The sequence below is a fragment of the Perca flavescens genome, chromosome 8 (genome assembly GCF_004354835.1).
Source record: "Perca flavescens isolate YP-PL-M2 chromosome 8, PFLA_1.0, whole genome shotgun sequence".
In the NCBI taxonomy this organism is placed as follows: Eukaryota; Metazoa; Chordata; class Actinopteri; order Perciformes; family Percidae; genus Perca; species Perca flavescens.
The window spans coordinates 36,914,646-36,942,505 of NC_041338.1; the positions used below are offsets into that span (position 1 = coordinate 36,914,646).

The following is a 27,860-nucleotide window of genomic DNA, read 5'->3' on the forward strand; positions in this document are numbered from 1 at the left end:
TAAGAAAACAATAGCTTCAGAATTGTGGATATATGTGCCTTTACTTTCACATGATCTCAAACAAGTTATGATAAAACATCAACAAAGGTCCTTAAAGTGAGCCTTGATAAGCACCAGAGATGAAAGTCCAGTCTATTATGGTGGGTAGGTACATTTTATGAGCTAAGTTAAAAGCAGCTAAGCAGATAAAAAAAATTAAAAAAAGCTAAACAATTAAAATCACAACCCAAGAATGTTATATATCTTCCAAAATATGGATTCAAACAAACTACAGTAATGAATGCATTTTATCATTGATCAAAGAAAATGTTCAAAATATGAAAACTCAGCATAAACAGCCAAGTAGCTGATCTTTCTGTAATTTAAATCCTGTCTGAAGCAACATCCTCTTACTTTAAAGTTGAGCTGTTCCACAACTTTACTTTCTAATCAGCTCGGTATGAAATTTAACTCATGTGTGAAAATGGAGAAAGCTGTCTCCATCCAACACTCCCATCGCAGTTAAGGAAAAGGTTGTGGCCTTATAAAAAGGTATGTTTCCATGATGTGGGAAAAGACCGGTTGGCTTCAAGAAAAGAAGAACGGGACAGATGGGTTTAGGAAAGGTGACACGCAGCACACGATCCCCGTTCTCCTGGGTGAAAGTCCTGTGTTGTTTGACCCATCCAACACCCCAACCAACCTCCCTATGTGGGTTTTCGGGCTTTCATACTACTCTCTACTGTTGTCTCTCTACATCATCTTCAAGTGCAGTGTAGCTGCTGCTCTCTCCGGTGCATTCGACATGCACGCTGAAGGATGCTTTTTGCGTCGTATCGGATGTTGACAGCCACTGCCCAAGCCTCCGTATTTTACGAGTTCGGAGTGAGAACCTGTTGCTCCATCACAGTGTGCTGAATAATCTCCCAGAAGCTCGTTTGCCGTGTAGCCATGGTTGTACAGACAACTATCACTGGATTCATTTGATATGTTTTTTTCATGCTTAGGCATGTTCTTCAGTCCCTTTTTTATTTACTGGATTCACGATGAACATCAGAGATAAAGTGACCACAGGAAGAGAAAGTCACAATGAATCATGTACATGTTTTATGTCTGTGTGTTCACATTTCACTGAGTTGTGAATCTGAGAAATTGCCATTTTATCTAATAATAATAATAATAATAATAATAATAATAATAATATAATCTTAAATTCACCTCCTGCAGTATTTTTGCCTCCCCTTTTTATCCTCTGGATGAATTGGACTAGGATCTCTTTCTCTACTCAGAATCTAAAGAAATTATATGTAAACTTGTATGGCATTAAAAGATTATTTTTTTTTGATAATGTATATCATTTTTGTTCTACTTATTGGCTGACAGGAGAGATGATCAGAGGGGCAGAGTTTTTACCACCATAGTTAGGTTCGGGACTGAAGTATGGGTAGAGTTTCTCAGTGAAGGAGCAGCCAGTAAAGGAGTAGATAAGAGCTGCAGCATCAACGTCATAAAAGGAGACCAGACCCTCCTCATAATCCACAAACACCCCCACCTTCTGAGGCCGAGACTTCAGAGAGAGAAGGACTGCAGGGCCATCAGCAGCTGTGTACTCATTGTCATTCCTCAACACTATCGTCCAGTAACCATTCTGAGGAGTCAGTGTGATTTCTCCCTTCCTGTTGACCGACTCTCTGGCCACTCCTAAAGTCCACGCAGTCTTCCCTTTAACCTGAACCTCATAATAAAATCTTCCTGAAGACAAACTCTGCTTTGCTAAGACAACAACACAATTATCAAATCTCTCTGGGTTGTCCGGGAGATTCTTCCACACATCACCATGTTTAACTTGTTTTCCATCATCAGACAGGATGAGTTTAGGATGTGCTGTATCAGGATCAAGAGTCACATCCACTGCAGACTGCTGGACCCTCATCAGCTCGACATGAAACAGTTTCTTCTTCATCTGTTCACAGAGCATCTCCTCTAGGTGAGTCACAGCTCTCCTCACAGTCCCCTCATATGAAGGTGGACGGATGTTGACTTCTGTCCAGTCCTTGGTGGGTGGAACAGCATTCAGGGAGGTGAAGCTCTGGAGGAGGTGTTGCTGGTCTTCAGACTGTAAGAGCTGCTCCACCTCAGTGCTTCTCTTCTGCAGATCAGAGATTTCCTGTTCCAGCTCTGAGATGAAGCCTTCAGCTGGTTGCTTTGTCGTTCTCTGCTTCTCTTTTATCGTCTTGATGAGCTCGGCCAGGCTTCTCTCAACAGACTCCTTCAGAGCAGTGAAGACCTGAACACCTTCTGCTATCTCTCTGTCAGCATCTTCATCACTGAGCTCCACCGAGTGTTTGATCTCCTGAATCTTCAGTCGTCTCTTCTGTATCATCTGCAGAATTTCAGCCCCTGTCTTCCACAGCTCGGCTTTCTTTGCTTCATATTCTTCTTTCAGAGGACCAACAAGATGCTTCTTTTGGTCCGAAACCATCCAGGCCATGAAGACACCCATCAGACACAGCAAGAAGAACATCCAGGTCCTTCTGTTGGATCCTGAGTAGACGTCACGGGGAACTTCTTTTGGTCCGGGCAATTGTTGCTCTGAGCTGCTGCTGCTGGCTTCCTGTTGAGCGGACTGTCTGAACTGAGCAGCCATCTCTGAGATAAAAGTATTGACCTGCAGCTCAGGTTTCCTTTTGAAACCCTCTCTACAGCTGGGACACTGATAGGGAACATCAGTAACCCAGTGTTTAGTGATGCAGGTTTTACAGAAGTTGTGTCCACATGGTATGGTGACTGGATCAGTGAACACATCCAGACAGATGGAGCAGAGAAACTGACCTTCAGTCAGCAGACAGCTGACAGCAGACATATCGACACTCTAAAAAAGTAAATAAAAAATAAAAATGTCATTACTTTGGAAGCCCCTAAAGGCAAGGTGGAAACAAATTGTGGACATTGTTGGCCAAAACTGAAGTTAATCTCCCACGTAGGAGAAAATATCCTAAAGTTTATCTTCTAAGTAGGAGATATTATCTTGTACGTATGAGATAAACTTAAAGGCTTAGTTAGGCTGTTTCAAGAAACTTTGTTCTCTCTTACATATGTTTTGGGTCTTTTAGCCTCATTGATTGGTTTTACAATTGATTATTTTTATTTTGGGCAGCTCTTTGGTTGTTTTCAGATTGTTTAGGATGCAGATTTATAGCCAGTAAAAATGCTGAAACCGTGCAAAATGAAGTGATCAATGCACAATACAAAGGGTATTGAAAGTTCAGGCAAAGGCAGCATAAACAAAAAGGTTTTACCCTTTCTGTTGACTACACATCCTTCTTAGTTTTATAAGCGCAGTCGGCATTCTTTCCCTCTCCCTATGTTTTTTTTTATTTCATGCTCCCAGCTGCCTGTACAACTCTCTGTTGTTGAATTGGTGTAGTAATATCTGTACATGTGAAATGATATAATTTGCTTGTGAGCATGTTGTATGAGATATGAAATAATCCTGACGCCATAGCCTCTGTCTAAAACTCCATCATTTCCACCAACTGACAGTTTGCAGCATAGAAATAAAATGGATTATGGATCATTTTATTTGTATAGTTTGTAGCTGATTTGTCCAGCTGACTTCTCTATTGGCTGTTGAAACAGGAGACATGGTTGAGAGGGTCTTCACACAATTTTTATTTCCAATTTAATATTGAACATTTATTATGATTTACTAATATTTATTTATATATGTAGTCAGTATTTTTCTATATTAAAGACAGATATCAGAATGTGCACAAGCACTGAAACAATGATTTGTTGATGTCCCTTTTTTAAATGTGCAGAAGAAAAGATGGAAGCTACTGCTCTCCACAACCCCCACGGCCACCGATGGACCTCAGTTAAACATTTGTCCTGAGTGGAACTTCCTGTCTGAGTAGAGCTCAGGTTTTGAGTTCAGACCGGTTGTTGAAACACAGTAAATATGATCAGCTGTTCTGTCTTACAAAGGCACACAGCGGGGACTACAGAGACAGGGAGGCTGAGAGGAAAGAGTTGTTCTGTCTTTATTATCAATAAAAGATCAAATCAGACACTGGACTCTATTTGGACGACTCAAAGGGAAGCTACGCTAGGCTAGTTAGCTTTTAGCAGGACTACTTTATCTGCTGTTACTCTACTTCTTTGTTCTGGATTGTGGTTTTAACTTTGAGCAAGTATTTAGTGAGTGTATGTTGTCTCAGTGTACTCACCAGTGTTAGCAGAGATTCTGCTGTTGTTGAGAAAAAGCTCCTGGATTCAGTTGAACATTTCTTTTGAGAGAAACAGAGACTTGCATCGTGTGCAGCTCTGCTGTTGCTCAAACTTTTACTTTCATTATTAGGAAATGTGACGTTGCAGCTCTCCTCTTTCACCGTTGCTCCACCTCTCAGGTTCCACCCTCTGAACATGTTTCTTTTGAGAGAAACAGAGGCTTGACATACTTTTACTTTCATTCAGGAAATGTGACTTTGTAGCTCTCCTCTTTTCTATGGAGCTCTGTAAGGGGGGGTTACTGCAACTTTAAAAAATACCATGACACAAACAAAACATTAAAAATAATAATAAACAATAAATACTGAAACAAAGACCAATGTATACAAAATAGCTGTTTAAGTATAGCACATCTACACATTAGTTTAAGCACACCACACATTTAAGTACATCTGTAATATGATTATCTATAATTAATACATTTATTTTGTGCAGGGCTTTAAAATATACTCAAAGGCCCTTTACATAGAAACAAAGACAGAAACAGTAAAAGTAACAGTAGGTTTACTGCCCCTAATGTCTGTGATGGATTTGGGGCTGTACTGTATATGCTGAGCATGACTTGTGTGTTTTAAATGGCTCTTCTTTGAGCTCATATGTTGTTGTCATGTTTAAAATGACCTGAAGAGATCCGGTGGAGGACGGACTCACCAAAAGTCAGTTCACCTGCAGAGCTGGGAAAAGTAAAATGAAATGAGCCTTTTCCACAAGAGACATATTTACTGTCAGTTCCACCAAAAACCTTACACATGTCACTGATAAGTTGCATCACTCTTTTGTGAGGAGATATCATATATGACACATCAGGAATTCTAATAAATGCAATTTGTACCTGGATTTGGACACAATAAATATTTGATTTACATCACTCTTTTTTTCTTGGTAATCGTTTTTAAATTATTTTTATTTAATGTTTATTTAACCAGGTAGGCCGTTGAGAACAGGTTCTCATTTGCAATGGTGACCTGGCAAAGAAAAGCATGGAAGACAACATACAGTTTCACATACAATACAATACAAGAAAAACAGAATACAATAGGCTACATAAAGTACAGATTAAGTAGGCATCACAAAGCCGGCGCTAAGTGAGTTGTAAGTAAGTTTGAGGATATGCGAAAGTGATAAGGTAATAACAACACAATATACATGAATAGGCAGTCTATAACACTGTTGAGATGTAGAGAAGAGTCAATATACTGTTAGTGCAAGTTGTGGTCTAGTTAGTGATGTAGGTCAGTGATAACACGATAAGTATGAAAAGACAGTCTATTTGAAATGCTGAATGTAGTGAAAAGTCAATATACAGTATACAAATAGTGGTCTAGGTGGTAATGTAGATCAGGAATAACCCAATATGCATGAATAGACAGACTGTATAAATCTTTAGAGAGTCAATGTGAATATGAGTTGACATACTATATAAATGCTGAAATGTGGTAAAGGTCGATATACAGTTAGTGCAGAATTGTGGTCTCGATAGTGATGTAGATCAAAGAAGAGTTAACAAGGTTAAGGTAGATAACTAATAAAACGTCTAGGACTAAAAGGGTTAATGGCAAAGTGTTTTTTTGTTATTTGTATTGTGCATATTGTGGCAAGGATAAAGTTCTTCAATACAAAGGCTGAACAATTAAATATTAAAGTCCTATCTGTTGCTGCTGTTCAAATCTGTGTGTTGTAGTACGAAGCAAATGTGAAAAACATTAAAACAATGCATTGATCAGAATGTGAGCGTGAGAATGTGTTAATTTAAGATAAGCCTTTTACTGTCTCCCTTTGAAGAAAATTGTCTTGGACATTCGTTAAAACAGGTGACAGCACACAGCCTATTTAAACACCACATATCAGGATTAGGGCCGGGTTAAAATCAGTGATTCTGCAATTAAAAAATATGTATTTGTTTCAGTAATCTGATATCAATACCATGGATGTATAATACAACCTGGATCCAGTGGTGCAGGCAGAGCCCTGTTCATTCCTATGAGAGTTGCTTAGTGGTGCATGAAGCCATCATGGAGCCAAACATTACTCGTATGACGGGCGCTGCTTCTTCACTGTGTTGGCCTCCAAGCTCGACACTTCCAGTTTAGCGCTCCACTAACTTGAATGGGGAAAAAGTTATTGAATTGTATGGCTGTTCTGGACTTTCCAAATGTTATGGGACCGAATGGATCAAATTCTGATAGTGAAGCGAGTCATTTTGCTGGGGTTCCAACACTCAAAGAAATCTGACCCGGGTACAGAGCACTGTAAGGTCATAGTCTTGACAGTTGAGTTTAGCCTCAAAATGTCTTAAAGCGCTCATATTATGCTCAATTTCAAGTTCATAATTGTATGAAGAGGTTGTACCAGAATAAGTTTACATGGTTTAATTTTCAAAAAATATATATCTATGTTGTACTGTACATTGCTGCAGCTCCTCTTTTCACCCTGTGTGTTGAGCTAGGTAAGGACCTTAGCCAGTCAGAAGCAGAGTATGAGGGCGTGCCCTGACAGTACCTAGGTAAGGACTACTAGCCAGTCAGAAGCAGAGTATGAGGGCGTGCCCTGACAGTAACTAGGTAAGGACTACTAGCCAGTCAGAAGCAGAGTATGAGGGCGTGCCCTGACAGTACCTAGGTAAGGACTACTAGCCAGTCAGAAGCAGAGTATGAGGGCGTGCCACGCTAGCAGCTAGGCGAGCATTATAACGTGTGTTACAAAGTGACGCATGTTTGTCACAGAAGTAAAGGCTGGACTACAATATTTTTTTTTGTTTGGAGCAGTTTGTGAACAGTGTTTTCTGTTGGAGATGGTAAGTCCATTTGGGGTGGACTTTGGGCTTTTTCACTTTGTAAACCTATAACATGCACAAAAAAGATACATAACACAATAAAAGGAAAAGGAAAAGCCAAAAAGCATTATATGAACACTGTAAGATTAGAAAAAAAGATTGTGCTTTGTGTTAAAACACTGGTCCCCTTAAATAGTACTCCTGGGACACAAACACCCTTTTCCCAGGTGAAAGTCTTGTGTTTTCCATGAACTCACAATGTATTTAAGGGTTGCTTCTTTTCCTTCTTTCATATCCAAGCAAAATTGGTATTATAACTAAAATTTGATAGAATTGATATTGAATCAAAAATGTAATCAAATCGCAAAATCTTTGGCAATACCCAGCCCTAATCAGGATACATGTACAAACAAATTACAGTTAACATCCAGTAACACAGTATACACTAATACATTGCACATTCCCCTGAGTTTAAAGCCTGAGTATATGTACACCTACCATCAACAGTAAATATACATGTATTACATTAAATGAAAGTGAATCTAGAAAATCAAATAGTTGTTCTACTCAGTGGCTGACAGGAGAGATAATCAGAGGGGCAGAGTTTTTACCATCATCATTAAGACAGGGACTGAAGAATGGGTAGAGTTTCTCAGTGAAGGAGCAGTCAGTAAAGGAGTAGATAAGAGCTTCAGCATCAACATCATAAAAGGAGACCAGACCCTCCTCATAATCCACAAACACCCCCACCTTCTGAGGCTGAGACTTCAGAGAGAGGAGGACTGCAGGGTCATCGAGAGCTCTGTTCTCATTGGCATTCCCCAACCATATCGCCCAGTAACCATCCTGAGGGCTCACTGTGATTTGTCCCTTCCTGTTGATCGACTCTCTGGCCACTCCAAATAACCACGCAGTCTTCCCTTTAACCTGAACCTCGTAATAAAATCTTCCTGAAGAAAAACTTTGCTTTGCCAAGACAAAAACATGTGTCTCATATCTTTCTGGATTGTCTGGGAGATTCTTCGTAACATCACTATCATGTACTTGTTTTCCATCTTCAGACAGGATGAGTCTAGGATGTGCTGTATCAGGATCAAGAGTCACATCCACTTCATGCTGCTGGACCCTCTTCAGATCAGACTCAGGGAGCAGTTTCATGATCTGTTCACTGAGTTTTTCCAGCTGAGCCTTGTAGAACTGCTCCACCTCAGTGCTTATCTTCTTCAGCTCAGAGATTTCCTGTTTCATATCATTGTTGAAGCCTTCAGCCAGTTTCTCTGTTGTTTTATGTTTCTCTTTGATCGTCTCGATGAGCTCAGCCTGGCTTCTCTCGAAAGACTCCTTCAGAGTGAACATCTGTCTGTTTGTGTCTTCCTTACTGAGCTCCATTGAGTGTTTGATCTCCTTCTGGATCATCTGCAGAATTTCAGCCTGTGTCTTGGACAGCTCGATCTTCTTTGCTTCATATTCTTCTTTCAGAAGAACAACACCGTGTTTCTTTTGTTCTGACACCACCCAGGCCATGAAGACACACATCAGACACACCAGGAAGAACATCCAGGTCTTCTTAACGAATCCTGAGAAAGTGCTTCTGCTGCTGGCTTCCTGTTGAGCCGACTGTCTGAACTGAGCAGCCATCTCAGAGATGAAAGTGTTGACCTGCAGCTTAGGTTTCATGTTAAAATCCTCTTTACAGTTGGGACACTGACACGGGACATTAATATTCCAGTGTTTAGTGATGCAGGTTTTACAGAAGTTGTGTCCACATGGTATGGTGACTGGATCAGTGAACACATCCAGACAGATGGAGCAGAGAAACTGATCTTCAGTCAGCAGACAGCTGACAGCAGACATATCGGCAATCTGAGAACAAAATGTGTGAGAAAACTAATTTGTAATTTCATATCTTGATTATTTGTTTCATAAAAACTATTATAGGCCAATGTCCCGAACCAGCTATACACAAAACAGGTTTTACACAAACTAATCAGTATGTTCAGTAATGTGAGTGGCTGCATTAGTGAAAGAATGTATGTACAGTGTTGTATGGTGCAACTACACTATCCAAAACAGCAACCAAAAGCTACGATGATGTGTCAGAAATGGGGATGGCACAACTGAGCTCAAGAGGCTTTTAAAGGTTTACTAGCCTACAGAGCCCAGGTGTTGCCAGTTTTTACTAATCAACCCAGGAGTTCCTTTAAAATTCTTGACGGTCACAGAATCTTTCACCCAATCATCAGGATCATAGTGAGTGAGCATAATAGGGTTTAAGCAAATTGACATGGAACAGGCTTGCTTACACGGGGGTAGCGACCCTACACAATTACTGATGAGGTACTTCACTGGCTAAATGATAGCTGGAATCGGCTGTAACAGAGCTGGTTCAATTCCCTGATTCGGCTCACAAGTTAGCTGATAATTGCACATTTCTCACATTAATTTTTCACCTCATAGGCTAACAGCACAGACCCAAAAAGTACCTCCATGGATGGGTCAGACAAAGGGAAATCAGGTAAACATTGCAAATTACATGAATGGGAGAGTTTAAATATGCCACTTTTGTGATTAATATTTTGAAACACACACACACACACACATCTTATATGGTTGTATTTGGTAATGCTAATGAAGAAGTAAGCCTACTTTATTGAAACATTTCATTTTCACTTTACATTTTTCATGAGGTGCACGTCAGGCTACGGGCGTAGGGTCCAGCGTAGACGCAGAGGGGTCTGCGTCTATGCACAACTAAAAAAACTATAAAAAGGCCTTTACATGCACCAACTTACCCTAGCGAAACAGTGTCTTACAACTATCTACCAGAAGAAGCATCCTGTCACAGTCTTACCCCCAGACAAAGCCCGGTCTCATGGCAGTTGGTGATATGGTCACGTTATTGAACCTATTGAGTCGTGGACAGGACACGATAATGTCGTTTTGTTTGTGTGGTGATTACGAATTTGAAAGTAATGTATTTCAATGGGAAGCCTATTTCTGTTTCGTGATCACAGAACGATGACAGTAGCGAGTAGTATTGATAAGGGGAAAGTCCGCGCAGGGAGGTTGGTTGGGGGGGTGGACGGGTCAAACAACACAGGACTTACACCCAGGAGACCGGGGATGGCGTCCCGCGTGTGACAGTTCCTTTCCCCTTTCTTCTTTTCCTAACCTGCCGTTGTTGTGGCTGGCGTGTGGCGTTTCGTTTCCCCGTTGTGTGCAGTGTTGTGCCTGAACGCGTTCATTGAACGTTCATGAACTCGTTCATATTTTGGGCAAAGTGAACTGAATGTACTGGATCACTGCCTGATGAACGTTCCTGTGAACTCCTTCATTCTGGTGTCTGTGAACGCCACGCTCTCTCAGTTTAACTTCGTCCAATAGGGCGCCAGATTTCTATAGAGCCTTCCAGGCCAAAACCACGGCTAAAACACACCGTAAACAGGCCTTAATATGTAGCGGAAAAAACACCCAATCTGGCAACACCAGCCACCAGTGTCTCACCGCCGCATGGGTCCTCAAAACAGAAAGCAGCGTGGAGGCGACGAAGCAGCGTGGAGGCGACGAAGCAGCGTGGAGGCTTCGTATGATCATTTAAACGAGTTTTATGACAAGGTCGGTGAGGATGGGAAAAATCTGACATTTATGTGCAAACTTTGCCCGCCGGCTTTCAAAAAGAAAATTCGCACTTCAGCCACATCCACAGCAAACTTGAAACGGCACATTGAACTGATTGGATATGAAGATGAAATCTGACGCATAGTTTCAGTGTTAAAACTGATAAAATAATTGCTGTCTCTGGTTGTTTATGGGCTGTGGCAATAATTTTGAAAAATAATAGCTTGCAGCAACATATGGAAAAAAACAACTATGAACTTAGTTCAACATTTTAACTATGAACTGAACTAGTTCATTTTAAAATTTGTGAACTGAACTTTGAACTAGTTCATGTAGAAAGTGAACTTTCCCAACACTGGTTGTGCGCCCGGGGATCGCGTCCCACATGTGGCGGTCCGTCCTGTTGTTGTGGCCGGCGCGTGGCGCCTTATTTCCTCGTTGTTGCGTCCCCCAGATTCGAAAATCGTGACCTGTACACGTTCAAAATTCGTGACGTGTACACAAATCAATAAATCAAAATAACTTGACTATTTCACGACCTGTCTACATTCCAGTCATATCAACATGTTTAAGTTTCTTCCGTTGTTTCTTGGAAGAAGCATTTTCTTTTGTCTACCTGATGACTGGAGAGCAGTATTACCTATTAGCCTTTTGTGTTTAGTGTCACGTCTCATCAGGTGTCAAGTTTCTGTGTTTAGTTGGTTTTGTGTTTCCTGTTGGTTTTCCATTTCCTGTTTTGTTTTGTAGTCTCTCTGTTCTCTTATGTGTTGTCCTGTCTTACTTCCTATTTTTTGGTTTTCCCGCCTTTGTGATTGTTTGATTGTTTGCTCCGCCCTGATGTCTTCGAACGTTTCCTAGCCCGAGTCTCACCTGTCCCTTGTTTGCTCATTAACTCTTGTATTTAGTCTCTGTGTTTCCTTGTCTGTTGTCAGGTTGTTATTTCTGTGTGTGACTCTACCCGATTTTTGTCTCAGTGTTCCTGGTTCCTGGTTCCTGTGATTCCTCTTTTTTATTGTACTACATACTGGTATAGTTTTGCCTGCTTTATCCAGAGGGGTATTGCACAAAACCAAGATAAGGGATTAAGCCGGGATATTCAGGTTATCCTGGATGAATTTAGCTTTGACTTGGTTGCACAAAAGCAGGTTGAATTAAACCCAGCCAAGTAACCATGGAGATTTATTCGTTGCAGCTAGCCTGGTCCAGAGCAGGCTAACAGGCAGGCTAAGATTAATCCTGGAGTCTGATGTGTTCAATCAGCTGATGCTCTGATCCAAAATAAACGTGTTTAACAGTTATTCCGTTGTCTTCTGAATGTGTTCATTTTATTAACATGCGTTACTTGTTACTATTGCTGTCACCAGTTTGATTTAAATCCTACTACTGCAGTTGTTGAGATGGTAATGGTAAAAAGTGGGACGAGGAAATGGGCTTTTCCTCCGCTGCTGTCCCCGTGAAATGTGCCCCCACCCGTGCAACGCGGGGAGGCGGGGGGAGGCAGGGGGGAAGCAGGGGGACTCTAAAGGAGACTTTTTGCATCAATAACGACGACAATGGCACCTGATCAAATGTCCTTTTTTACCAAATGGGAGTGAGAATGTGTTGGAACGCCACAAAGCTTCTTAATTATTTTATTTTGGTGCTGTCACTCGTCATCTTGGAGCTGAATAATAACAGGCTACATTGTTTTACAGATATGCTTACAGTGTGTATTGAAGTCACTTTTTTTCTAGTTTTTGTCCAGTCATGCTTGTTCTGTATGAACAATAATTGTAGAAAGATATTTAGAATTAGACATAGCTTATGGAGATTTGTGCATATAGTTGTGAAAAAAATTCTCACATTTTGAATACGCTTTGAAATTAAGCCTAGTCCTTATAAATTTCCCAGGAACAAGATATATATATATTTTTTATTTATATAGTGCTTTACAGGCTACTCAAAGACACTTTACACTAAAACCAGCACATTTAGCGCATAAAAACATATACAGCAATAAAACCAACACATAAAACAAGCATATTAAAGCAATTAAAACGTGGAGTGACTAAGTAGATTTTTTTTAAATCCATACGTATTCAGTCGGTCCGCTATTGTCTGTCGGGCTTTTTTTTTCCGTTTGATAACAGCCGTATTTCCCTTTTTGCATATTATAGAGAATATATATTATATGTTTCAGCTCCTCGTAAATTTCCATTAGAAGCTGCTGCTGCACCCGTCTTCTCCATTTCTGCATCAGTAAATCTGTGATCGATACCGTGGTCTATTTAAGAAATCCGTGAACGTGCACTTATCCCAGCTATCTACACCTGGCTTGACATAGCTTCACCTTCTTATCCTGGCTCGGCAAACGTGCAACCGATTAAGCCGCGATGAGTGGATCACACTAAGTCAAGCTGCGCTTTTTCAGTTATCCTGGATTTCTTTATTCTACTTTTGTGAAATAGGCCCCAGGACTCCATTTATTTTTGTAAATGTTTTGTTGGTGATTACATCCTCTGCCTGGCTATCTCTGCATTTGGGTCCTACTATTTTCTGAGCCATGACATTTAGGCTATTAACAATGCTCTTTATTTTTGGCACCCTGATGACTGATGAGCAGGAATTGTGAGTTTTTTCTTTTGCTTTGTAAACATTGATGACTAGCCAAGTTAGACACAACAATGTCATTTCTTCTTTTTTGTTCATTTCAGTGTACTGCCTGACTTTTACCTCTTAGACCTATGTGCCTTGCTGTTTACTGATGTAGTTGAAATAAAGAAACTTGTTACCAGAACCTAAAATAACAAAGTTGGTTTACATTTTACATGCCTCAATCAATAAAATATGTTACAAAAGGGTTTTGATAAATGTATTTATTTTATCCAATGCAGTAGTAAACAAACCTGAACAGAACTGCATAGCCTAAACTATGTAGGATCTTGCTCAAACATGTCCAAACAATATTCAAATGTAATTATTTTTGATCTGTAGTTTAAATCTACCGCCTAAATGCAAAGTAGCTTAAGCCGTTATCATTTTAGAGTTGAGCAAAATACCGTGTCACTGCTGTCTGCGTGTTTTATTTATTTGACAGGGACAGTGCTCATTAATCAACAGCAAAGCAACTGTAAATGAGCCAGAGTTAGCTCAGCAGGCTAATTTTCATCTGTTGTCCATGTCCAGTTTGAAAATGTCCACCTCTCTTTCATCACTCACATATATTGTGTAATATAAAACAAGCTGTCACCACATGATTAATAATCTTTACAGCCGATACTCTGATATTTTAATCTGCCAACAACAGCAACTACAGAGACAACACGGTGAAGCTGGGAGGAAAGAGTTTGAATTCAAGGCTACGTACCGAAGTGTGTCACACTTATAAGCTGTAAAACGTCAATAGTCTGCTTTTTATAACCAATACATTCATGTGTGCTTTCTCTCTTAGTGTACTCACCAGTGTTTGACGGAGATTCGGCTGCTGGATAAAGTTGAATGTTTCTTTCGAGAGAAACAGAGAGACTTGTCTAGACTGCAGCGCTGCTGTCTCTCAGACAAACTTTCACCTGCATTTCAGGAAATGTGACATTCCTACCCTTAGCGGAGCGTTGAGGGAGAGATGTTATCGCCTACCTTGACATAACTTTAAGATGAGCTTTTGTTTCCTCTTCTGTCTTCTACAATGGAAGCGTACAGAAGTCAAAAGAAGAGACAAGTACAAACAGACAACACAACAAAAGTTATGATTTGCAGAAACATACGCTAGATGCCTTTTTTAAGAACCCAAAGTTAAACTAAACATTTCCTCTACATCTGTCATATGATTAGCTATAATGATAATGCATTTCATTTGTACAGGGCTTTGAAATATACTCAAAGGCCCTTTACATACAAACAAAGTAGGGATGCACTGAATCCAGATTTTTAGGGTAGGGCTGAATCCTGAACCCCCTGGTTGAGATTGTGCTGACTCCTCCTCCCATCCTCAGTCCATGAACCCAGTAAACTCATGAATGAAGGAAACAGTGACTGTCCTTCCTTTGCCGTACCTGAAGTTGCTGCATTCTGGCTGCTGTCTGGAGATTCCTTCATGAACAACTCGTATTCTTCCAGATGTTTCAGACCAGATGTTGTAACAGTGGCCATGTTGTGTATAGTTTAGGGTCCTCGCCACCACCAGACCAATCAGCATTGAACAGATTGAACATGTAGCTGGACTTGAATGGCCTTCTTTTGACTGAAAGTACTGCCAAACAACAACTTGTTCTGCTCACCAGATCCATGTCCACTTCCTCACAGCCTGCTGCATTGAACGCTCCACCTACGTAAACACCTTCCCGAAATCAACGGCCGTAATGTGCATCCCTAATTCTAACATTTGTTGAGAACCCATATTTACTATATTATTATATATGTTATATTATATATATATGTATTTACTGTCCGTCAGTTCCACCAAAAACCTCACAAATATCACTGATAAATGTTTAGTTTTTCCAAACTTTATTTAGCATTTTCTTTAATAATAAGAAAAGTATTTCTCAAATATTTTGAGAATTGTTTCTTTAAGCCAAGTACTCCCTGACCAGCGCTAATCATTTTTGGTTGAAAAAAAGTCTATATAAAGAAAAACAGTAGAGCGATGTAAGCGATAGATTTACTAAACAGCCTTGTAACTGGAAAAAACATTTAAATGTTAATGAGAAAAGGAGACAAAACTGTAAAAGAAATACAACACTTTGGAAAAAGATGGTAGAAAGAAAGAAGGAAGGCAAGAATAGGTCGAAAATAGTATCAAAACTTCAAAAACAATGACATAACTTCGGAAAAAAAGTGAGAGAAACTTGTAAAAAGTAGAAGGAAAGAAGGCAAGATTAGGTCTAAAGAAGGTGACACAAATGTCACATTTTTGGTAGGGACAAAAAGTACATAAAGAGGAACAATGTTGTGGACAACAGCTTTGTAACTATTAAACATTTAGTTAAATATCTCATGTACCCCCTGCATTCCTCCAAAGTACCCCTAGGGCAGCGGTTCTCAAAGTGTGGGGCGCGCCCCACTGGTGGGGAATAGAGACCAAACTGGAGTAAATTTCCTTTTTATGCCTTTATATCTTTATCCAGAAATCCCAACTGTCCAGGAAGTTCCGGGAGTCTCCCACATATTGATAGCGGCTCCTTGACGCCCGCAAATGAGATCAAATCTCCCGGAATCAGGAGCAAGACCGCGCACTCGACGTGTGTGTGTGTGTGTGTGTGTGTGTGTGTGTGTGTGTGTGTGTGTGTGTGTGTGTGTGTGTGTGTGTGTGTGTGGGTACCCGCGGGGTCTTAAAAGCATTGAAGAAGTCTTACATTTGATCGTCTCAAATTAAGGCCTTAAAAGCCTTGAATTTGGTATACAAAGTCTTGGATTTCGTTACAAAGGTCTTATATTTTTTCCTTCCCTAGGATTAGGTTCATACCGTAACAAAATAGCGGTTAAACTGATCGGAGGATGTGATGAATGTGTCGGTGTGTCGAGCCTGGCTGGCCACTCAGCGCCTTCAGACAAAGCTCAAGATAACAGGCTAACGGATTATTAGCTAGTCAAACACCGAGCGGCTCCATTAATCTGCTCGGTGCGTCTTATAACAAACGGAGCGAGCAGCCGCCGGACTCTAACATCTGTTGATCCGTGCAGGACTTCACTGTGAGCGGACTGTTTAGAGACGATGTGACCGGCAGGTAACGTTAAAGGTTCGCTGCTACTGTAGCAGAGCTGCAAGTAAACCAGGGCTCTCAAGTGTCACACATTGAGCGTGACTGTCACGCACTCCCGCCACACACTGTATTTCTCACGCGGAAAAACTATTTATAACATATTTAATATTCTGCAGCGCCCGGAAGTTTTCTGGCGAGCCGCTCTCACTATGGAACTGACAGGAATCAAGGGTGTCTCCCCTGGAGCTCTTAGTCAAGCCTGCCACTTATCAGCCAATCAAAAAAATAGAAAGGGGCTATACATATACAATAGCCAATCAGAAAATAGCACTATTGTATCTGGGTAAGATTTAACGCAACAACCAATGAGAAAAAAAGCATAGAGCAGCGTACAGACACTTCCCTTAACGTTCCCAAACAGGGCTCTGAGTCTGTCAGAAGGTCTGACATCTACCGTATCAGCACAGCAATCACGTAACGCACAGCAGACTATGGTGCAGGTAGATTATTTTATAGTTTTTTTTTAGGTACTTTATTTTCTCAAAATATCACGACTCCTCCAAATCTCAGAGAACACAGATATATTTTGCACAAAGCACATGAGCATGAGCAGAAATCTTGCTCAAAACACATCTTAAATATTACAGTCCAGGGTTGTATTAATTCATTAAAATTAATGAATTTATCATTGAGGTGAATAATTGTCATATGCACATTTAAGGAGGTTACTTCCTCAACAAAAGTTGTCACAGCCTGTCCTTAAAACTTAAGAGCCCTGAGTAAATGCTGTACTGAGCTGTGTGTTTTCAGTGTTGAACACAGCTGCAGCTATTCATGCAGACTGTTGTTGGTGATCTCCAGAGGTGGAAGACTTACTCACATCATGTATTTCAGTCAAAGTAGAAAAAACAGTGTTGTAGAGTTACAAATAACTTGTCAGTTACAAGTCCTGCATTCAACATTGTCCTTAAGTAAAATATACTTTACTTAAAAGTAAAAGTGCTCATTATGCAGTGTTATATATCTTATATTATTGGATTATATTATATTATTATGCCACATCATATCTCTGTGAGATGGGCTTTTCAGCTGTTGCTTCACTGAAAACAAAGTACAGATCTCAGCTGAACATTGAGCATGACTTGAGAGTGGCAGTATCAAGCCTGCAACCCCAGTTTGAGAAATCGTCCGATGCAAAACAGGCTCATTGCAGCCACTGATGCAGGGATAAATAGACCTCACTTGCCAAATGGATTTCTCTTCTTTTGTTTTTTTAACAGATTGCAAAGTGGCACTTTTATTTATTTTCTATTTTTGAACTTGATACAAATTTTAACACAGCTGTAATTTTATTTTCTTTATTTTTGAACTCGCTGTTATTTGATGTAGATTGTTAGTTTGTATTTAGATACAACTTGTTACTATACTGATACTAGTTGTTCAATAAATTGGAACAGTTTAAGCTTGTTGCATATTTCATTAGCATTGTGTTGGGCCGATGGGGGCAGGTGGGGCTTCAAAATTCCACCTTGTCCAAAGTGGGGAATGACCGAAAAAGTTTGAGAACCACTGCCCTAGGGGGGCACGTACCCCCATTTGAGAAACACTTTTTTTAGATAATAAAAAGAAACAAGCACAGAATACGACAATAAAAACAGTTTCATATCAGATCATCTTCAGTGTAATAACAGAAGGCAAATATTATCAATACAGCACAATCATTGAGTGAAAATCTTTCAATGAAATAAAAAAAAGGACTTCAAGTTTTTATGAGCTTTACACATTTTGTATCTTAATGTTTTAAGGGGCGGGAACCTAATTCAACAACTGTATAAATGACATAAATGATATTATCTAAATGATTCTAGGGTGGAAGGTGGGGGAATGAGAGGAAGACTTTCTGCCAAAACTACAGATCTGTGGGACCCGGAAAAAGTTGGATCTGGGTATATTATGGTCTTTGGTGAGTGTTTCAAATGAGGCAAATGTTTTCAGTACACGCCAAATACATTTTTGGTTCAATATGTGTCCATATTTGAAGCTAATGAAACAGTTTAGGAGGCAGATAAATGGAAGTTAATTCCATTGACTCCAATAATCTGTGTTGTAGTAAGAAGCAAATGTGACAACACTGAAAAACTTTGTATGCACATTACATTACCGCTAATATACACTTAGTACATTAAATGAAAGTGAATCTAGAAAATCAAATGGTTGATCTACTCAGTGACTGACAGGAGAGATGATCAGAGGGGCAGAGTTTTTACCATCATCATTTGTATCAAATATATTGAAGAATGGGTAGAGTTTCTCAGTGAAGGAGCAGCCAGTAAAGGAGTAGATAAGAGCTTCAGCATCAACGTCATAAAAGGAGACCAGACCGTCCTCATAATCCACAAACACCCCCACCTTCTGAGGCCGAGACTTCAGAGAGAGACTGACATAAGGGACAGTACGAGCGTACACATCACCATTGATCAAAGCTATCGTCCAGTAACCATCTTGAAGAGTTGGTAGAGTGATTCCCTTCCTCTTGACCGACTCTCTGGCCACTCCTAACAACCAACAAGTCTTCCTTTTTACCTGAACCTCGTAATAAAATCTTCCTGAAGAGAAACTCTGCTTTGCTAAGACATTAGGCCAAGAATCAAATCTCTCTGGATTGTCTGGGAGATTCGTCCTCACACCAAATTTAACTTGTTTTCCATCATCAGACAGGATGAGAGTACGATATGCTGTATCAGGATCAAGAGTCACATCCACTTCATACTGCTGGACCCTCTTCAGATCAGACTCAGGGAGCAGGTTCTTCTGTTTCCTGAGTTTCTCCTGCTGAGCCACATAGAGCTGCTCCACCTCAGTGTTTCTCTTCTTCAGCTCAGAGATTTCCTGTTTCAGTTCTTTGACGAAGCCTTCAGCCAGTTTCTCTGTTGTTCTCTGGTTCTCTTTGATCGTCTCGATGAACTCGGCCTGGCTTCTCTCGAAAGACTCCTGCAGAGTGAACATCTGTCTGTTTGTGTCTTCCTTACTGAGCTCCATTGAGTGTTTGTTCTCCTTCTGGATCATCTGCAGAATATCAGCCTGTGTCTTGGACAGCTCGATCTTCTTTTGTTCTGTCACCATCCACGCCATGAAGACACACATCAGACAAGCCAGTAAGAACAGCCAGTTCTTCAGTTTGGATCCTGAGTAGACGTCACGGGGAACTTCTTCTGGTATCTGATGAGCTGACTGTCTGAACTTAGCAGCCATCTCAGAGATCAAAGTATTGACCTGCACCGCAGGTTTCGTCTTGAAACCTTTTCTACAGGTAGGACACTGATAGGGAGCATCAATATCCCAGTGATCAGTGATGCAGGCTTTACAGAAGTTGTGTCCACATGGTATGGTGACTGGATCAGTGAACACATCCAGACAGATGGAGCACAGAATCTGATCTTCAGTCAGCAGACTGCTGGCAGCAGACATATCGACACTCTGAGGACAAAAAGTTTGAAAAACAAAACTGTGATTATTATATTAGTCATATATAACATGTTAAGACTTACATAAAAGCCTCTTATGTTTGCACCCAATACGTGTGTGTGCCACCCATAGACTGGTAATATTAATGGTCAGAGCATGTGTGACGTCACCCATTGATTTGTGGAGATCTGCTATGAGTCATCGAGATTGTGAGGGAGGAGCCCTTACACTCTACGTTACGTTACACACTTTCACTGGCAATCACATCATAGCCACGCCCTAAAACACCCCCTGCTTTATTGCCGATTTTAAAATCAACAATCAAAAAATTATCATTCTGTGTCGCAGAAGACTTTGCTGAAGTGAATACACAATGGCCCAATCCAAAAGTCCGGACTCACAGACTTTTGTGCACGTTCGTAAGGGCTTAGGGTTGTCCCAATGTCGAATTTCAAAGGGCGTGAGGGTTTGAGTTCACACTTACCGAGCCCTTTCCGTGAGTCTGCATCGATGCAGACTTCACCAAAGGGAATTACCCACAGTTCAAAGCGTTGTGACAGGCTGTGTAGCAAAAGCAGCACGTTAGCAGAGCAGCTGCTCGTCTGCAGTCCTCGTGTTCAGGCAAGATGGCGGTAGGCAACACAGGCGTGCTGGTTGCTCTGCTACTTTACACACTTTTTGTAAAGCCACACTGCCGGTAGATCTTAAACAACTGGCTTGACAAGGAGGCGTATTGGCAAGTGCAAACAAACAAGATCAATGGCGTTTTTGGGTACGGAGAGTACACCTTGGCTGTCACACTTGCAATTTCAAATCGCTACCATCAAAGAAGAAAACGCAAAGAAACTCCTTGTAAGAAATCAAAAAACAATGCCATGATAATATGTCTTTGCCTACTTTTGTTGGGCGACATCCACCAGTGCCCTGGTCCGGCTGGCCAAACAACAGACAGAGCAAACCTTCCTGATGCGCCTACCTGTGGCGCCGGTGCATCTCTGGCAGCGGTGCTCCCAGGCAGTGTCTGCAGGAATCCGGCGTTGGATCGGGTGAATCCCTGCGTCGAGCTGAGATGGACTGGTGGGGATGGCTCTTGCGCGGATGGCGGGCTGGATCTTCTGCGTGGTTTGCCGGGGGGACGCCGGCTCGCGTCCGCGGGGAGTGTGTCGCCGGCTGCCGCTGTCGGCCCTGGGCTTGGTGGTGCTTCTGTGCGGCGCTTGGGTCTCGTCGGTCCGGGGCTTCGCCATGGTTCGCCGGGTGGACGTCCTGCGGTGACGGAAGCGGCTCCCGCGGATGTGAGCGGCCCAAGTGGTGGCGGTGTTCACGGAGCCGGCGTGGTGAGCACCGCCAACATCCACAACCGCTTTACAGTAAATAAAGCAATACACATGAACCGAAAGTGGAAGGTTGCTCGCACTGTAAACAATGCATGTGTCAAAAGTGAAGAATTTGGACATATAATAATATTCCTGTGTGCCACTTGTATTTTATTGTTGCATGTGAATTGTTGTGTTGGTGTGCTTTTATTCATTATTTGCATGTGTGTTTTTAAGGATTTTTGCATGTTTTAATATGGTTTGCTGTGCCCTTGTTTTTATAAAATTACTGCATGCGTTAACTCTGATATTTATGAATGAACTAATAGGCTCGATCGAGATGAAGTTTTCCAGCTGATTCCAGCAGCCTTCAGGCTGAACAGGAAGTGACATAAACACTGTGGTCCGATTCCGATTTAATAAAATGTTATCAGACCCATATATATCAGCTTGTACACAGTCTCCAGTTGATTTTATTATGACAGAGTAGCTGTCAGAATGCTCTACATGCGATCTGTTGCTGATTTTAATTAACAACAGACTGTAGATGATCCGTAATCTGAAGAGATTTAGTCTCTCTGTCTTCTAAACATAACTATCAGCCTCACAACAGGTGTTCTGTACAGAATAAGCCTTTAAATGAGACAAATAGCAGTTAAAATCCCTCCGATTCAAAATCAATAAAAAGTTTATATAAAACGTTGTCTTGTTGAGTCGATTCTAAACCAATCAGCTGTTCGATCAGCTGAGAGGCCGGCGTTTCCCAGCATGCCCTGGGTCCGCCTGCGTCCGCCGGGCTCTTGCAGTTGGTGAAAAGCAGCTGCGCTACCTGCGGCTCAGAACTTGGTCTCGTGAGATTATCGTTGCCCACGTGTGCATGACGTCAGAGCAAGTTGGGATCAAGTCGGACAAGAATCTAACCAGCATGCATTGGGCGGCGATTGCCGGTGATCGTTTCTGCGCAGATCTGGCTCATCTCGAACGAGCCTATTCACTATGGTAAAAACCCCGCCCCCTCCCTTGACTTTGAGACAGCACGGCCTGAACTGATGGGCTGAGCGAAGACAGGTGCGGAAAAACTAATGACAAACTGATGGAATACAGGTGTGACAGAGAGACTGGAGGCAATAAAAGGAAGACACGAGGGAGACACGACAGAGAGCAGGAAGGAACAACAAGGTGGCGTGGGACTCGGAAGGAGAGGGACCGAGAACAGGACTGGAGGTGAGGCTGGACGAGAGGACGATCGAGATCTGCGAGGCCGGTGCTGACGCTCTACGGGCGTACAGTAGGACTCGGTGCAGTGAGACGTGTGGTCGACAGCAGAACGGAAACGGAGAAGATGATCAGAGAGGAATAGTCCCGCGCCACCCGCACTACGGAGCGAGAGGGATCGAGAGACCGGACAGGGACACAGACGAGGAGGCAGAGGACAGGGAAGCAGGTCACCGGGAAGCAGAGGACACGGAGATGAGCATACGGGCTGAAGCATTGACAGCTGTGACGACCTGAAGAAAGTGCAGACGAACAAGTGGTGGCGCAGATTGGGACGTGTTGGCAGAGGCTGAAGCAGGGGGATACATTCACCGAAATGAAGGATTCAACGCCTGTGTATACAGATAAGTAAAGGAAAGTCTTCTAGCTACACGTTCCAAGCGTATTCCCCCAGTGCCTTCAGCGGGAGGATCGTAACGTGGAGTGACGTAAGGGAAGACGAGCCCAGGCTACCCCAGACGGAATTGGCCGCCCCTCTCGGGACCTGCGTATTGAACAGACTATGTTACATGTACTTGGACATTGTGGTGGAAGCTCGGACTGACCTCGTCGGACCTCCTTTTTATTATTACCTTTTTTATATTTGGAGAACTGTTTTTATCTTCTTTTATCTAAATTTGAATAAAGTGTTGTATTTAATATTGTAAGTAGTTTTGGGTCCATTTCTATCGGTGGAAACATTTTGCTGGTATTTAGTTTTAAAATAGGAAGTTACACTACTAAACTACAAGAGAGTGACACATGCATAATCTAGGATCAGAAAGTCAAACCAAATGGTCTCTTTGGCGAACATTTCAATATCCAAAGCTTAAAATCCAAAAGCGATCAAATTATCCACATGATGACTGAATCAAATCTGGATTATTTCTGTCTATCCGAAAGTTGGCTGTATAAAAATTCCCCTACTGCTGAGCTTTTAGTTCCAGGGTACGTCTCCTACAGGAGAGATAGAGCTGATGCCAAAGGGGGAGGGGTAATGATCTATGTGAGAGATAACATACAGTGCAGTGAAATTCAGTGGAAAACCCCAATTGATCTAGAATGTGTTGGGTTAAATTTATCTCTTGCACCTCAGATGTCTCTCACATTAATAGTCTTATATCGACCAACATCTGCTAACATAGACTTTTATGACAAGTTCAAGGAAATGTTAAAGCAGTGTGATAAGACCTGATATATACTACTACTTTTATCCTATAGATCTTCAACAATTAATGTTAAAGGTTTCTTCAGCCAAGCCAACTACCTGTCTTTTAGACCCCATTCCAACGAGGCTACTTAAAGAAGCACTACCCGTGGTCAACACCACTATACTATACACGATCAACTTGTCTTTATTAACAGGTCATGTACCGCCGTCATTTAAAATAGCTGTGATAAAACCTATTCTGAAAAAACCTACCCTCGATCCTGAAGTCTTAGACAACTATAGACCGATATCTAACCTTCCCTTTCTCTCCAAAATCCTTGAGAAGGTAGTCGCTAACCAATTATGTGACTTTCTACATAGGAATAGTTTATTTGAAGACTTTCAGTCAGGATTTAGAAAGCATCATAGCACAGAGACGGCACTGGTGAAAAAAAAACGACCTTCTAACTGCTGCTGACCAAGGATTAGTCTCCATACTTGTTTTATTAGATCTTAGAGCTGCATTCGACACTAATGAAGCTCAGTGCAAATTCTTTCAGGAAGACGTCGTTACCCCAATCACTACTCATTCTTAAATCAAATCAGCTGTTCAAGAAGTGACGTGTCAGTTAAACCAATCAGACTCGGCCACGAGATTCAAGGGCCAATCACAGCCTTACAACTCTGCTTTAAATCTGTTCTCTTCTTGTGCTGTCAGCTGTCGTTTCAGGCAACGCGCTCGACCCTCCTCCTCCCCTGCCTCCTCCGGTAGTTGTGTTTCTCCGGCTGTCCGCTCCGTTACCTCTTTGGTCCGGTCTCTGGTCTCTACACCGCCGCCACCAGTGTCTGGGCTCCATCGGGGGGTTATGTTCCTATTCCCTACCCCTTTAAGAAGATTATTTTGATGGAGTCCAATCTCCAAAAGACTTTGTACATTCAATATCATACAGTTGTACAATAAATATCTTTGCATATCTGCAAACAACGTCTCTCCTGATTGAATTGACCATACCATCCTGTTACAGAGATTGGAACACTTAGTTGGCATTAAAGGAATCGCACTCAGCGGGTTTAAGTCCTATTTCTCTGAGCGATCCCAATTTGTTAACATTAACGATAAACCCTCCAAGTACACTAAAGTTAGCAATGGCGTTCCTCAAGGCTCAGTGCTTGGACCAATTCTATTCTCCTTATATATGCTTGTTTGCGAAGTATCTTTCATAACTCATGAACCGTTTATCATTCATCGTGTATCGTTAGTTACACATTTTCACTCCTTTCAATGTCAGGAAAAGTCTAACTCGTATCTAAGAAATGCTTAGCCATCTAGAACAATGTCACGTCTGAAGTCATGCTTCACCATTCCTTCCTCCACAGTACTGTGTCTGGCTAGTCCACACAACATTCCTGGTTGGGAGAAAAACGTGCTCTGGTTTATTGGCATTTCTTTAAACCAATCACAATCATCTTGGGCGGTGCTACACTCCGGACGGAGCCACGATGCCTCTACTAAATAGTCTCAGGAAGGAACTTGTTTTTGTGGAACGTGTACGTTCAAAAGTAGTTTTAGTCGTGAAACAGAAAACTCAGATTGGACAGATAGTCTAGCTAGCCGCTGGATTTACCCTGCAGAGATCTGAGGAGCAGTTAACCATAGTCCTCACATATCCACCGGAGGTTAGAACGCCAACACAGAGACAGAGGAATTGGACGAAGTGAAATCTGGCGGAATTTCCAACGGAGCAATCCCGGAAGTAGTGGAACGTCGGTTACCCCGACCCGTTGGGAGGTGGAAGGGCCCGTCCATCCCTGTTTACAGCTTTAAAGAGTTTGATTTCAATCGCTAGTTTCAAGTCTTCTTCACACAGCATGATGTTCATTTAGTAAATGATGCTCCCATTTTTTTTTTTAAACAGACAATAAAGCAGGGGATGCTTTAGGACCTGTCAATCAGGATGGAGGCTTAGCAATGCTAACCATGCTAACACTGTGGACATTAAAATAGACCTCAATTTGTTTTTGGCTGTTGTCCATGTTTTCATCTTAAATCTTGACCCTCTCACTGTGTGTTTTCACTTCAGCAAAATTAACTGGAACATTTTGGTCGCCTAGAAATGTTTTGTTCAGCATTCTGCCGGCCGAGCTAGTGGGTAAAAAATGACAAAAAACAACAAAAAGGCCGGTAAAAGTGACAAATGTCGAAAAAAGTACAACTCATATTTTTACCCAGAAAAACTAAAAGTTGCATCATGCACGGTTGACAGGAAAACAACACAAGGGTTAAAGGTGTTGAATGTAGGAGCCTCTCTTATTGGGAAAATATAAAACTTAGTTAATTTATTCACATTTCTTAAAAGTGGAAGAAGAGCAGTTTCAGAGAGGAACTTCATGAGCTTTTGATTTCACACAGGAAACCGGTCAGAAATAAGTCTGTAAAATAGCTGGAGCTAAAGCTAACTGTGACTGCACTCCGTCTAACTTTAACTAGACGGAGTTAGTCACTGTGGATTGGTTTTTACTTTTTTTTTTTTTTTTAAGTTCTGCCATAATTTACAAGTTGTTTTATCTAAAATTATGACTTTCATAGCATAATATATTTATATCAGATTCTTGTTTTAACTTTGAGCACGTATTTAGTGAGTGGATGTTGTCTCAGTGTACTTACCAGTGTTTGCAGAGATTCTGCTGTTGTTGAGAAAAAACTGCTGGATTCAGTTGAATGTTTCTTTTGAGAGAAATGGAGAGATTTGCCTCGTGTGCAGCTCTGCTGTTGCTGAAACTTTTACTTTCATTATTAGGAAATGTGTTGTTGCAGCTCTCCTCTTTCACTGTTGCTCCACCTCTCAGGTTCAACCCTCTGAACACTTTCACTTGCGTGTTAACACATGCATTAACCACAACCAGCCACAGAAAAACAGCATTAGTATAGATACAAATCAGAGAAAACATGACAAAGCAATTTTATAACATGCAGCCCCATTAGCCTGTAACAGTTTACATACATACAGTATAGACAAGGACCCCTCCCCACCAGGACACAGATCCCTGTCCAAGCCCCAAACCCCACAATATCATTGACCAGTGTAAAACATGCCCTTATTCTGCCTTAAAGCACAGGGAGTCCAAACCGGTTGCAGTATATCCAGTCTATGGTTCAGACAGCAGCCTGTTGTTGTATCATGATCCCCACATAAAGTAACCAACGTGATTGGTCAGGCTGTTCTCATGAACCGTTCTTACATATTGCCATGTCTCATCCCTGTGTCAAGTTCTTGTTTTTAGTTTGTTTCATGTTTCTGTTTTATTTTCCATTTCCTGTTTCATTTCTCATCTCATTTCAGGTCTGTTGTCTCCCTGGTCTTTGTCCTCCTTCCTGCCTGTATGATTACCTCTTCCTGCCCCTATGTGTTGCACCTGTTTCTCATTGTCTTCCCTGTATTGTGTATTTAAGTTCAGTCTTTTCTTTACTGCTGTGCGAGATTGTAAGTTTTCCTTGTGTGCAGACTTTTTGAGCGTTTTTCCCTGAGTTTCCCTTGGATTTTTTTGACAATTGCCTGTTTTTGGACTTCCCCATTGGCTATCGTTTCTTGGACACTGTCACCTGTACGTTTTCCTGTGCCCAAATAAAACCATTGAACTTTACTCACCTGAGTCGAGCATTTGTGGATTCATTTCCTGGTGTGCGTGTCACATATAGCTACGAAAAGTAATGCCCGGTATGTTGTATGTATTCCACATATACATACACTACCGGTCAAAAGTTTTAGAACACCCCAATTTTTCCAGGTTTTTATTTAAATTCATGCAGTTCAATGTCTTATTGTACTCTGAAATGAAAGAATAGAACATATGAACAATTTAAGTTAAAAAAGAAATCATAGAATTAATTTATAAAACAAAATGTATTCTAACTTTTTGACTCATCAACAGCTGAACACACTCGTGGCATTCTTTCTACAATGGAAATCAAATATTCTTCAGAAAGTTCTTCCCACCTCTGTTGCAGAAGTTTCCATAAATGTGTGGCACTTGTAGGTTGCTTTGCTTTCACTTTTCTGTCCAGTTCATCCCAAACCAGCTCAATGGGGTTTAAGTCTGGTGACTGTGCTGGCCACTCCATGTTTTTAAGCTTACCATCTTGTTCTTTTTTGCTAAGGTAGTTCTGGCATAGCTTGGACTTATGTTTTGCGTCATTATCTTGCTGTAGGATGAACCCCTGACTAACTAGGCCCATACCAGAGGGTACTGCATGGTGCTGCAAAATGCTGTGGTAGCCATTTTGGTTCAGGGTGCCTTTCACTCTGTACAAATCACCAACTGTGGATCCAACAAAACAG

General features: G+C 41.4%; 3 protein-coding genes across 3 annotated transcripts; all 3 read right to left on the minus strand.

The window, feature by feature from the left end:
* Positions 1-696: 696 nt before the first annotated feature.
* On the minus strand, positions 697-4,315 carry LOC114560441 (E3 ubiquitin-protein ligase TRIM21-like). Its single transcript, XM_028585816.1, has 2 exons — positions 4,209-4,315; positions 697-2,851 (listed from the first exon to the last, which is right to left on the minus strand). The coding sequence occupies exon 2, from the start codon at positions 2,840-2,842 to the stop codon at positions 1,349-1,351; it is 1,494 nt and encodes a 497-aa protein (XP_028441617.1). The 5' UTR covers positions 2,843-2,851; positions 4,209-4,315; the 3' UTR covers positions 697-1,348.
* Positions 4,316-7,609: 3,294 nt separating this feature from the next.
* On the minus strand, positions 7,610-8,896 carry LOC114560126 (E3 ubiquitin-protein ligase TRIM21-like). The gene has a single exon (XM_028585277.1). The coding sequence runs from the start codon at positions 8,894-8,896 to the stop codon at positions 7,610-7,612; it is 1,287 nt and encodes a 428-aa protein (XP_028441078.1).
* Positions 8,897-18,059: 9,163 nt separating this feature from the next.
* On the minus strand, positions 18,060-26,284 carry LOC114560681 (E3 ubiquitin-protein ligase TRIM39-like). The gene is made up of 2 exons (XM_028586219.1): positions 26,189-26,284; positions 18,060-19,818 (listed from the first exon to the last, which is right to left on the minus strand). The coding sequence occupies exon 2, from the start codon at positions 19,807-19,809 to the stop codon at positions 18,565-18,567; it is 1,245 nt and encodes a 414-aa protein (XP_028442020.1). The 5' UTR covers positions 19,810-19,818; positions 26,189-26,284; the 3' UTR covers positions 18,060-18,564.
* Positions 26,285-27,860: the final 1,576 nt, after the last annotated feature.

Bases quoted from the DNA above. Each gene is read 5' to 3' on its own strand.
- LOC114560441 (XM_028585816.1), bottom strand. From the start codon at position 2,842: ATGTCTGCTGTCAGCTGTCTGCTGACTGAAGGTCAGTTTCTCTGCTCC.
- LOC114560126 (XM_028585277.1), bottom strand. From the start codon at position 8,896: ATGTCTGCTGTCAGCTGTCTGCTGACTGAAGATCAGTTTCTCTGCTCC.
- LOC114560681 (XM_028586219.1), bottom strand. From the start codon at position 19,809: ATGTCTGCTGCCAGCAGTCTGCTGACTGAAGATCAGATTCTGTGCTCC.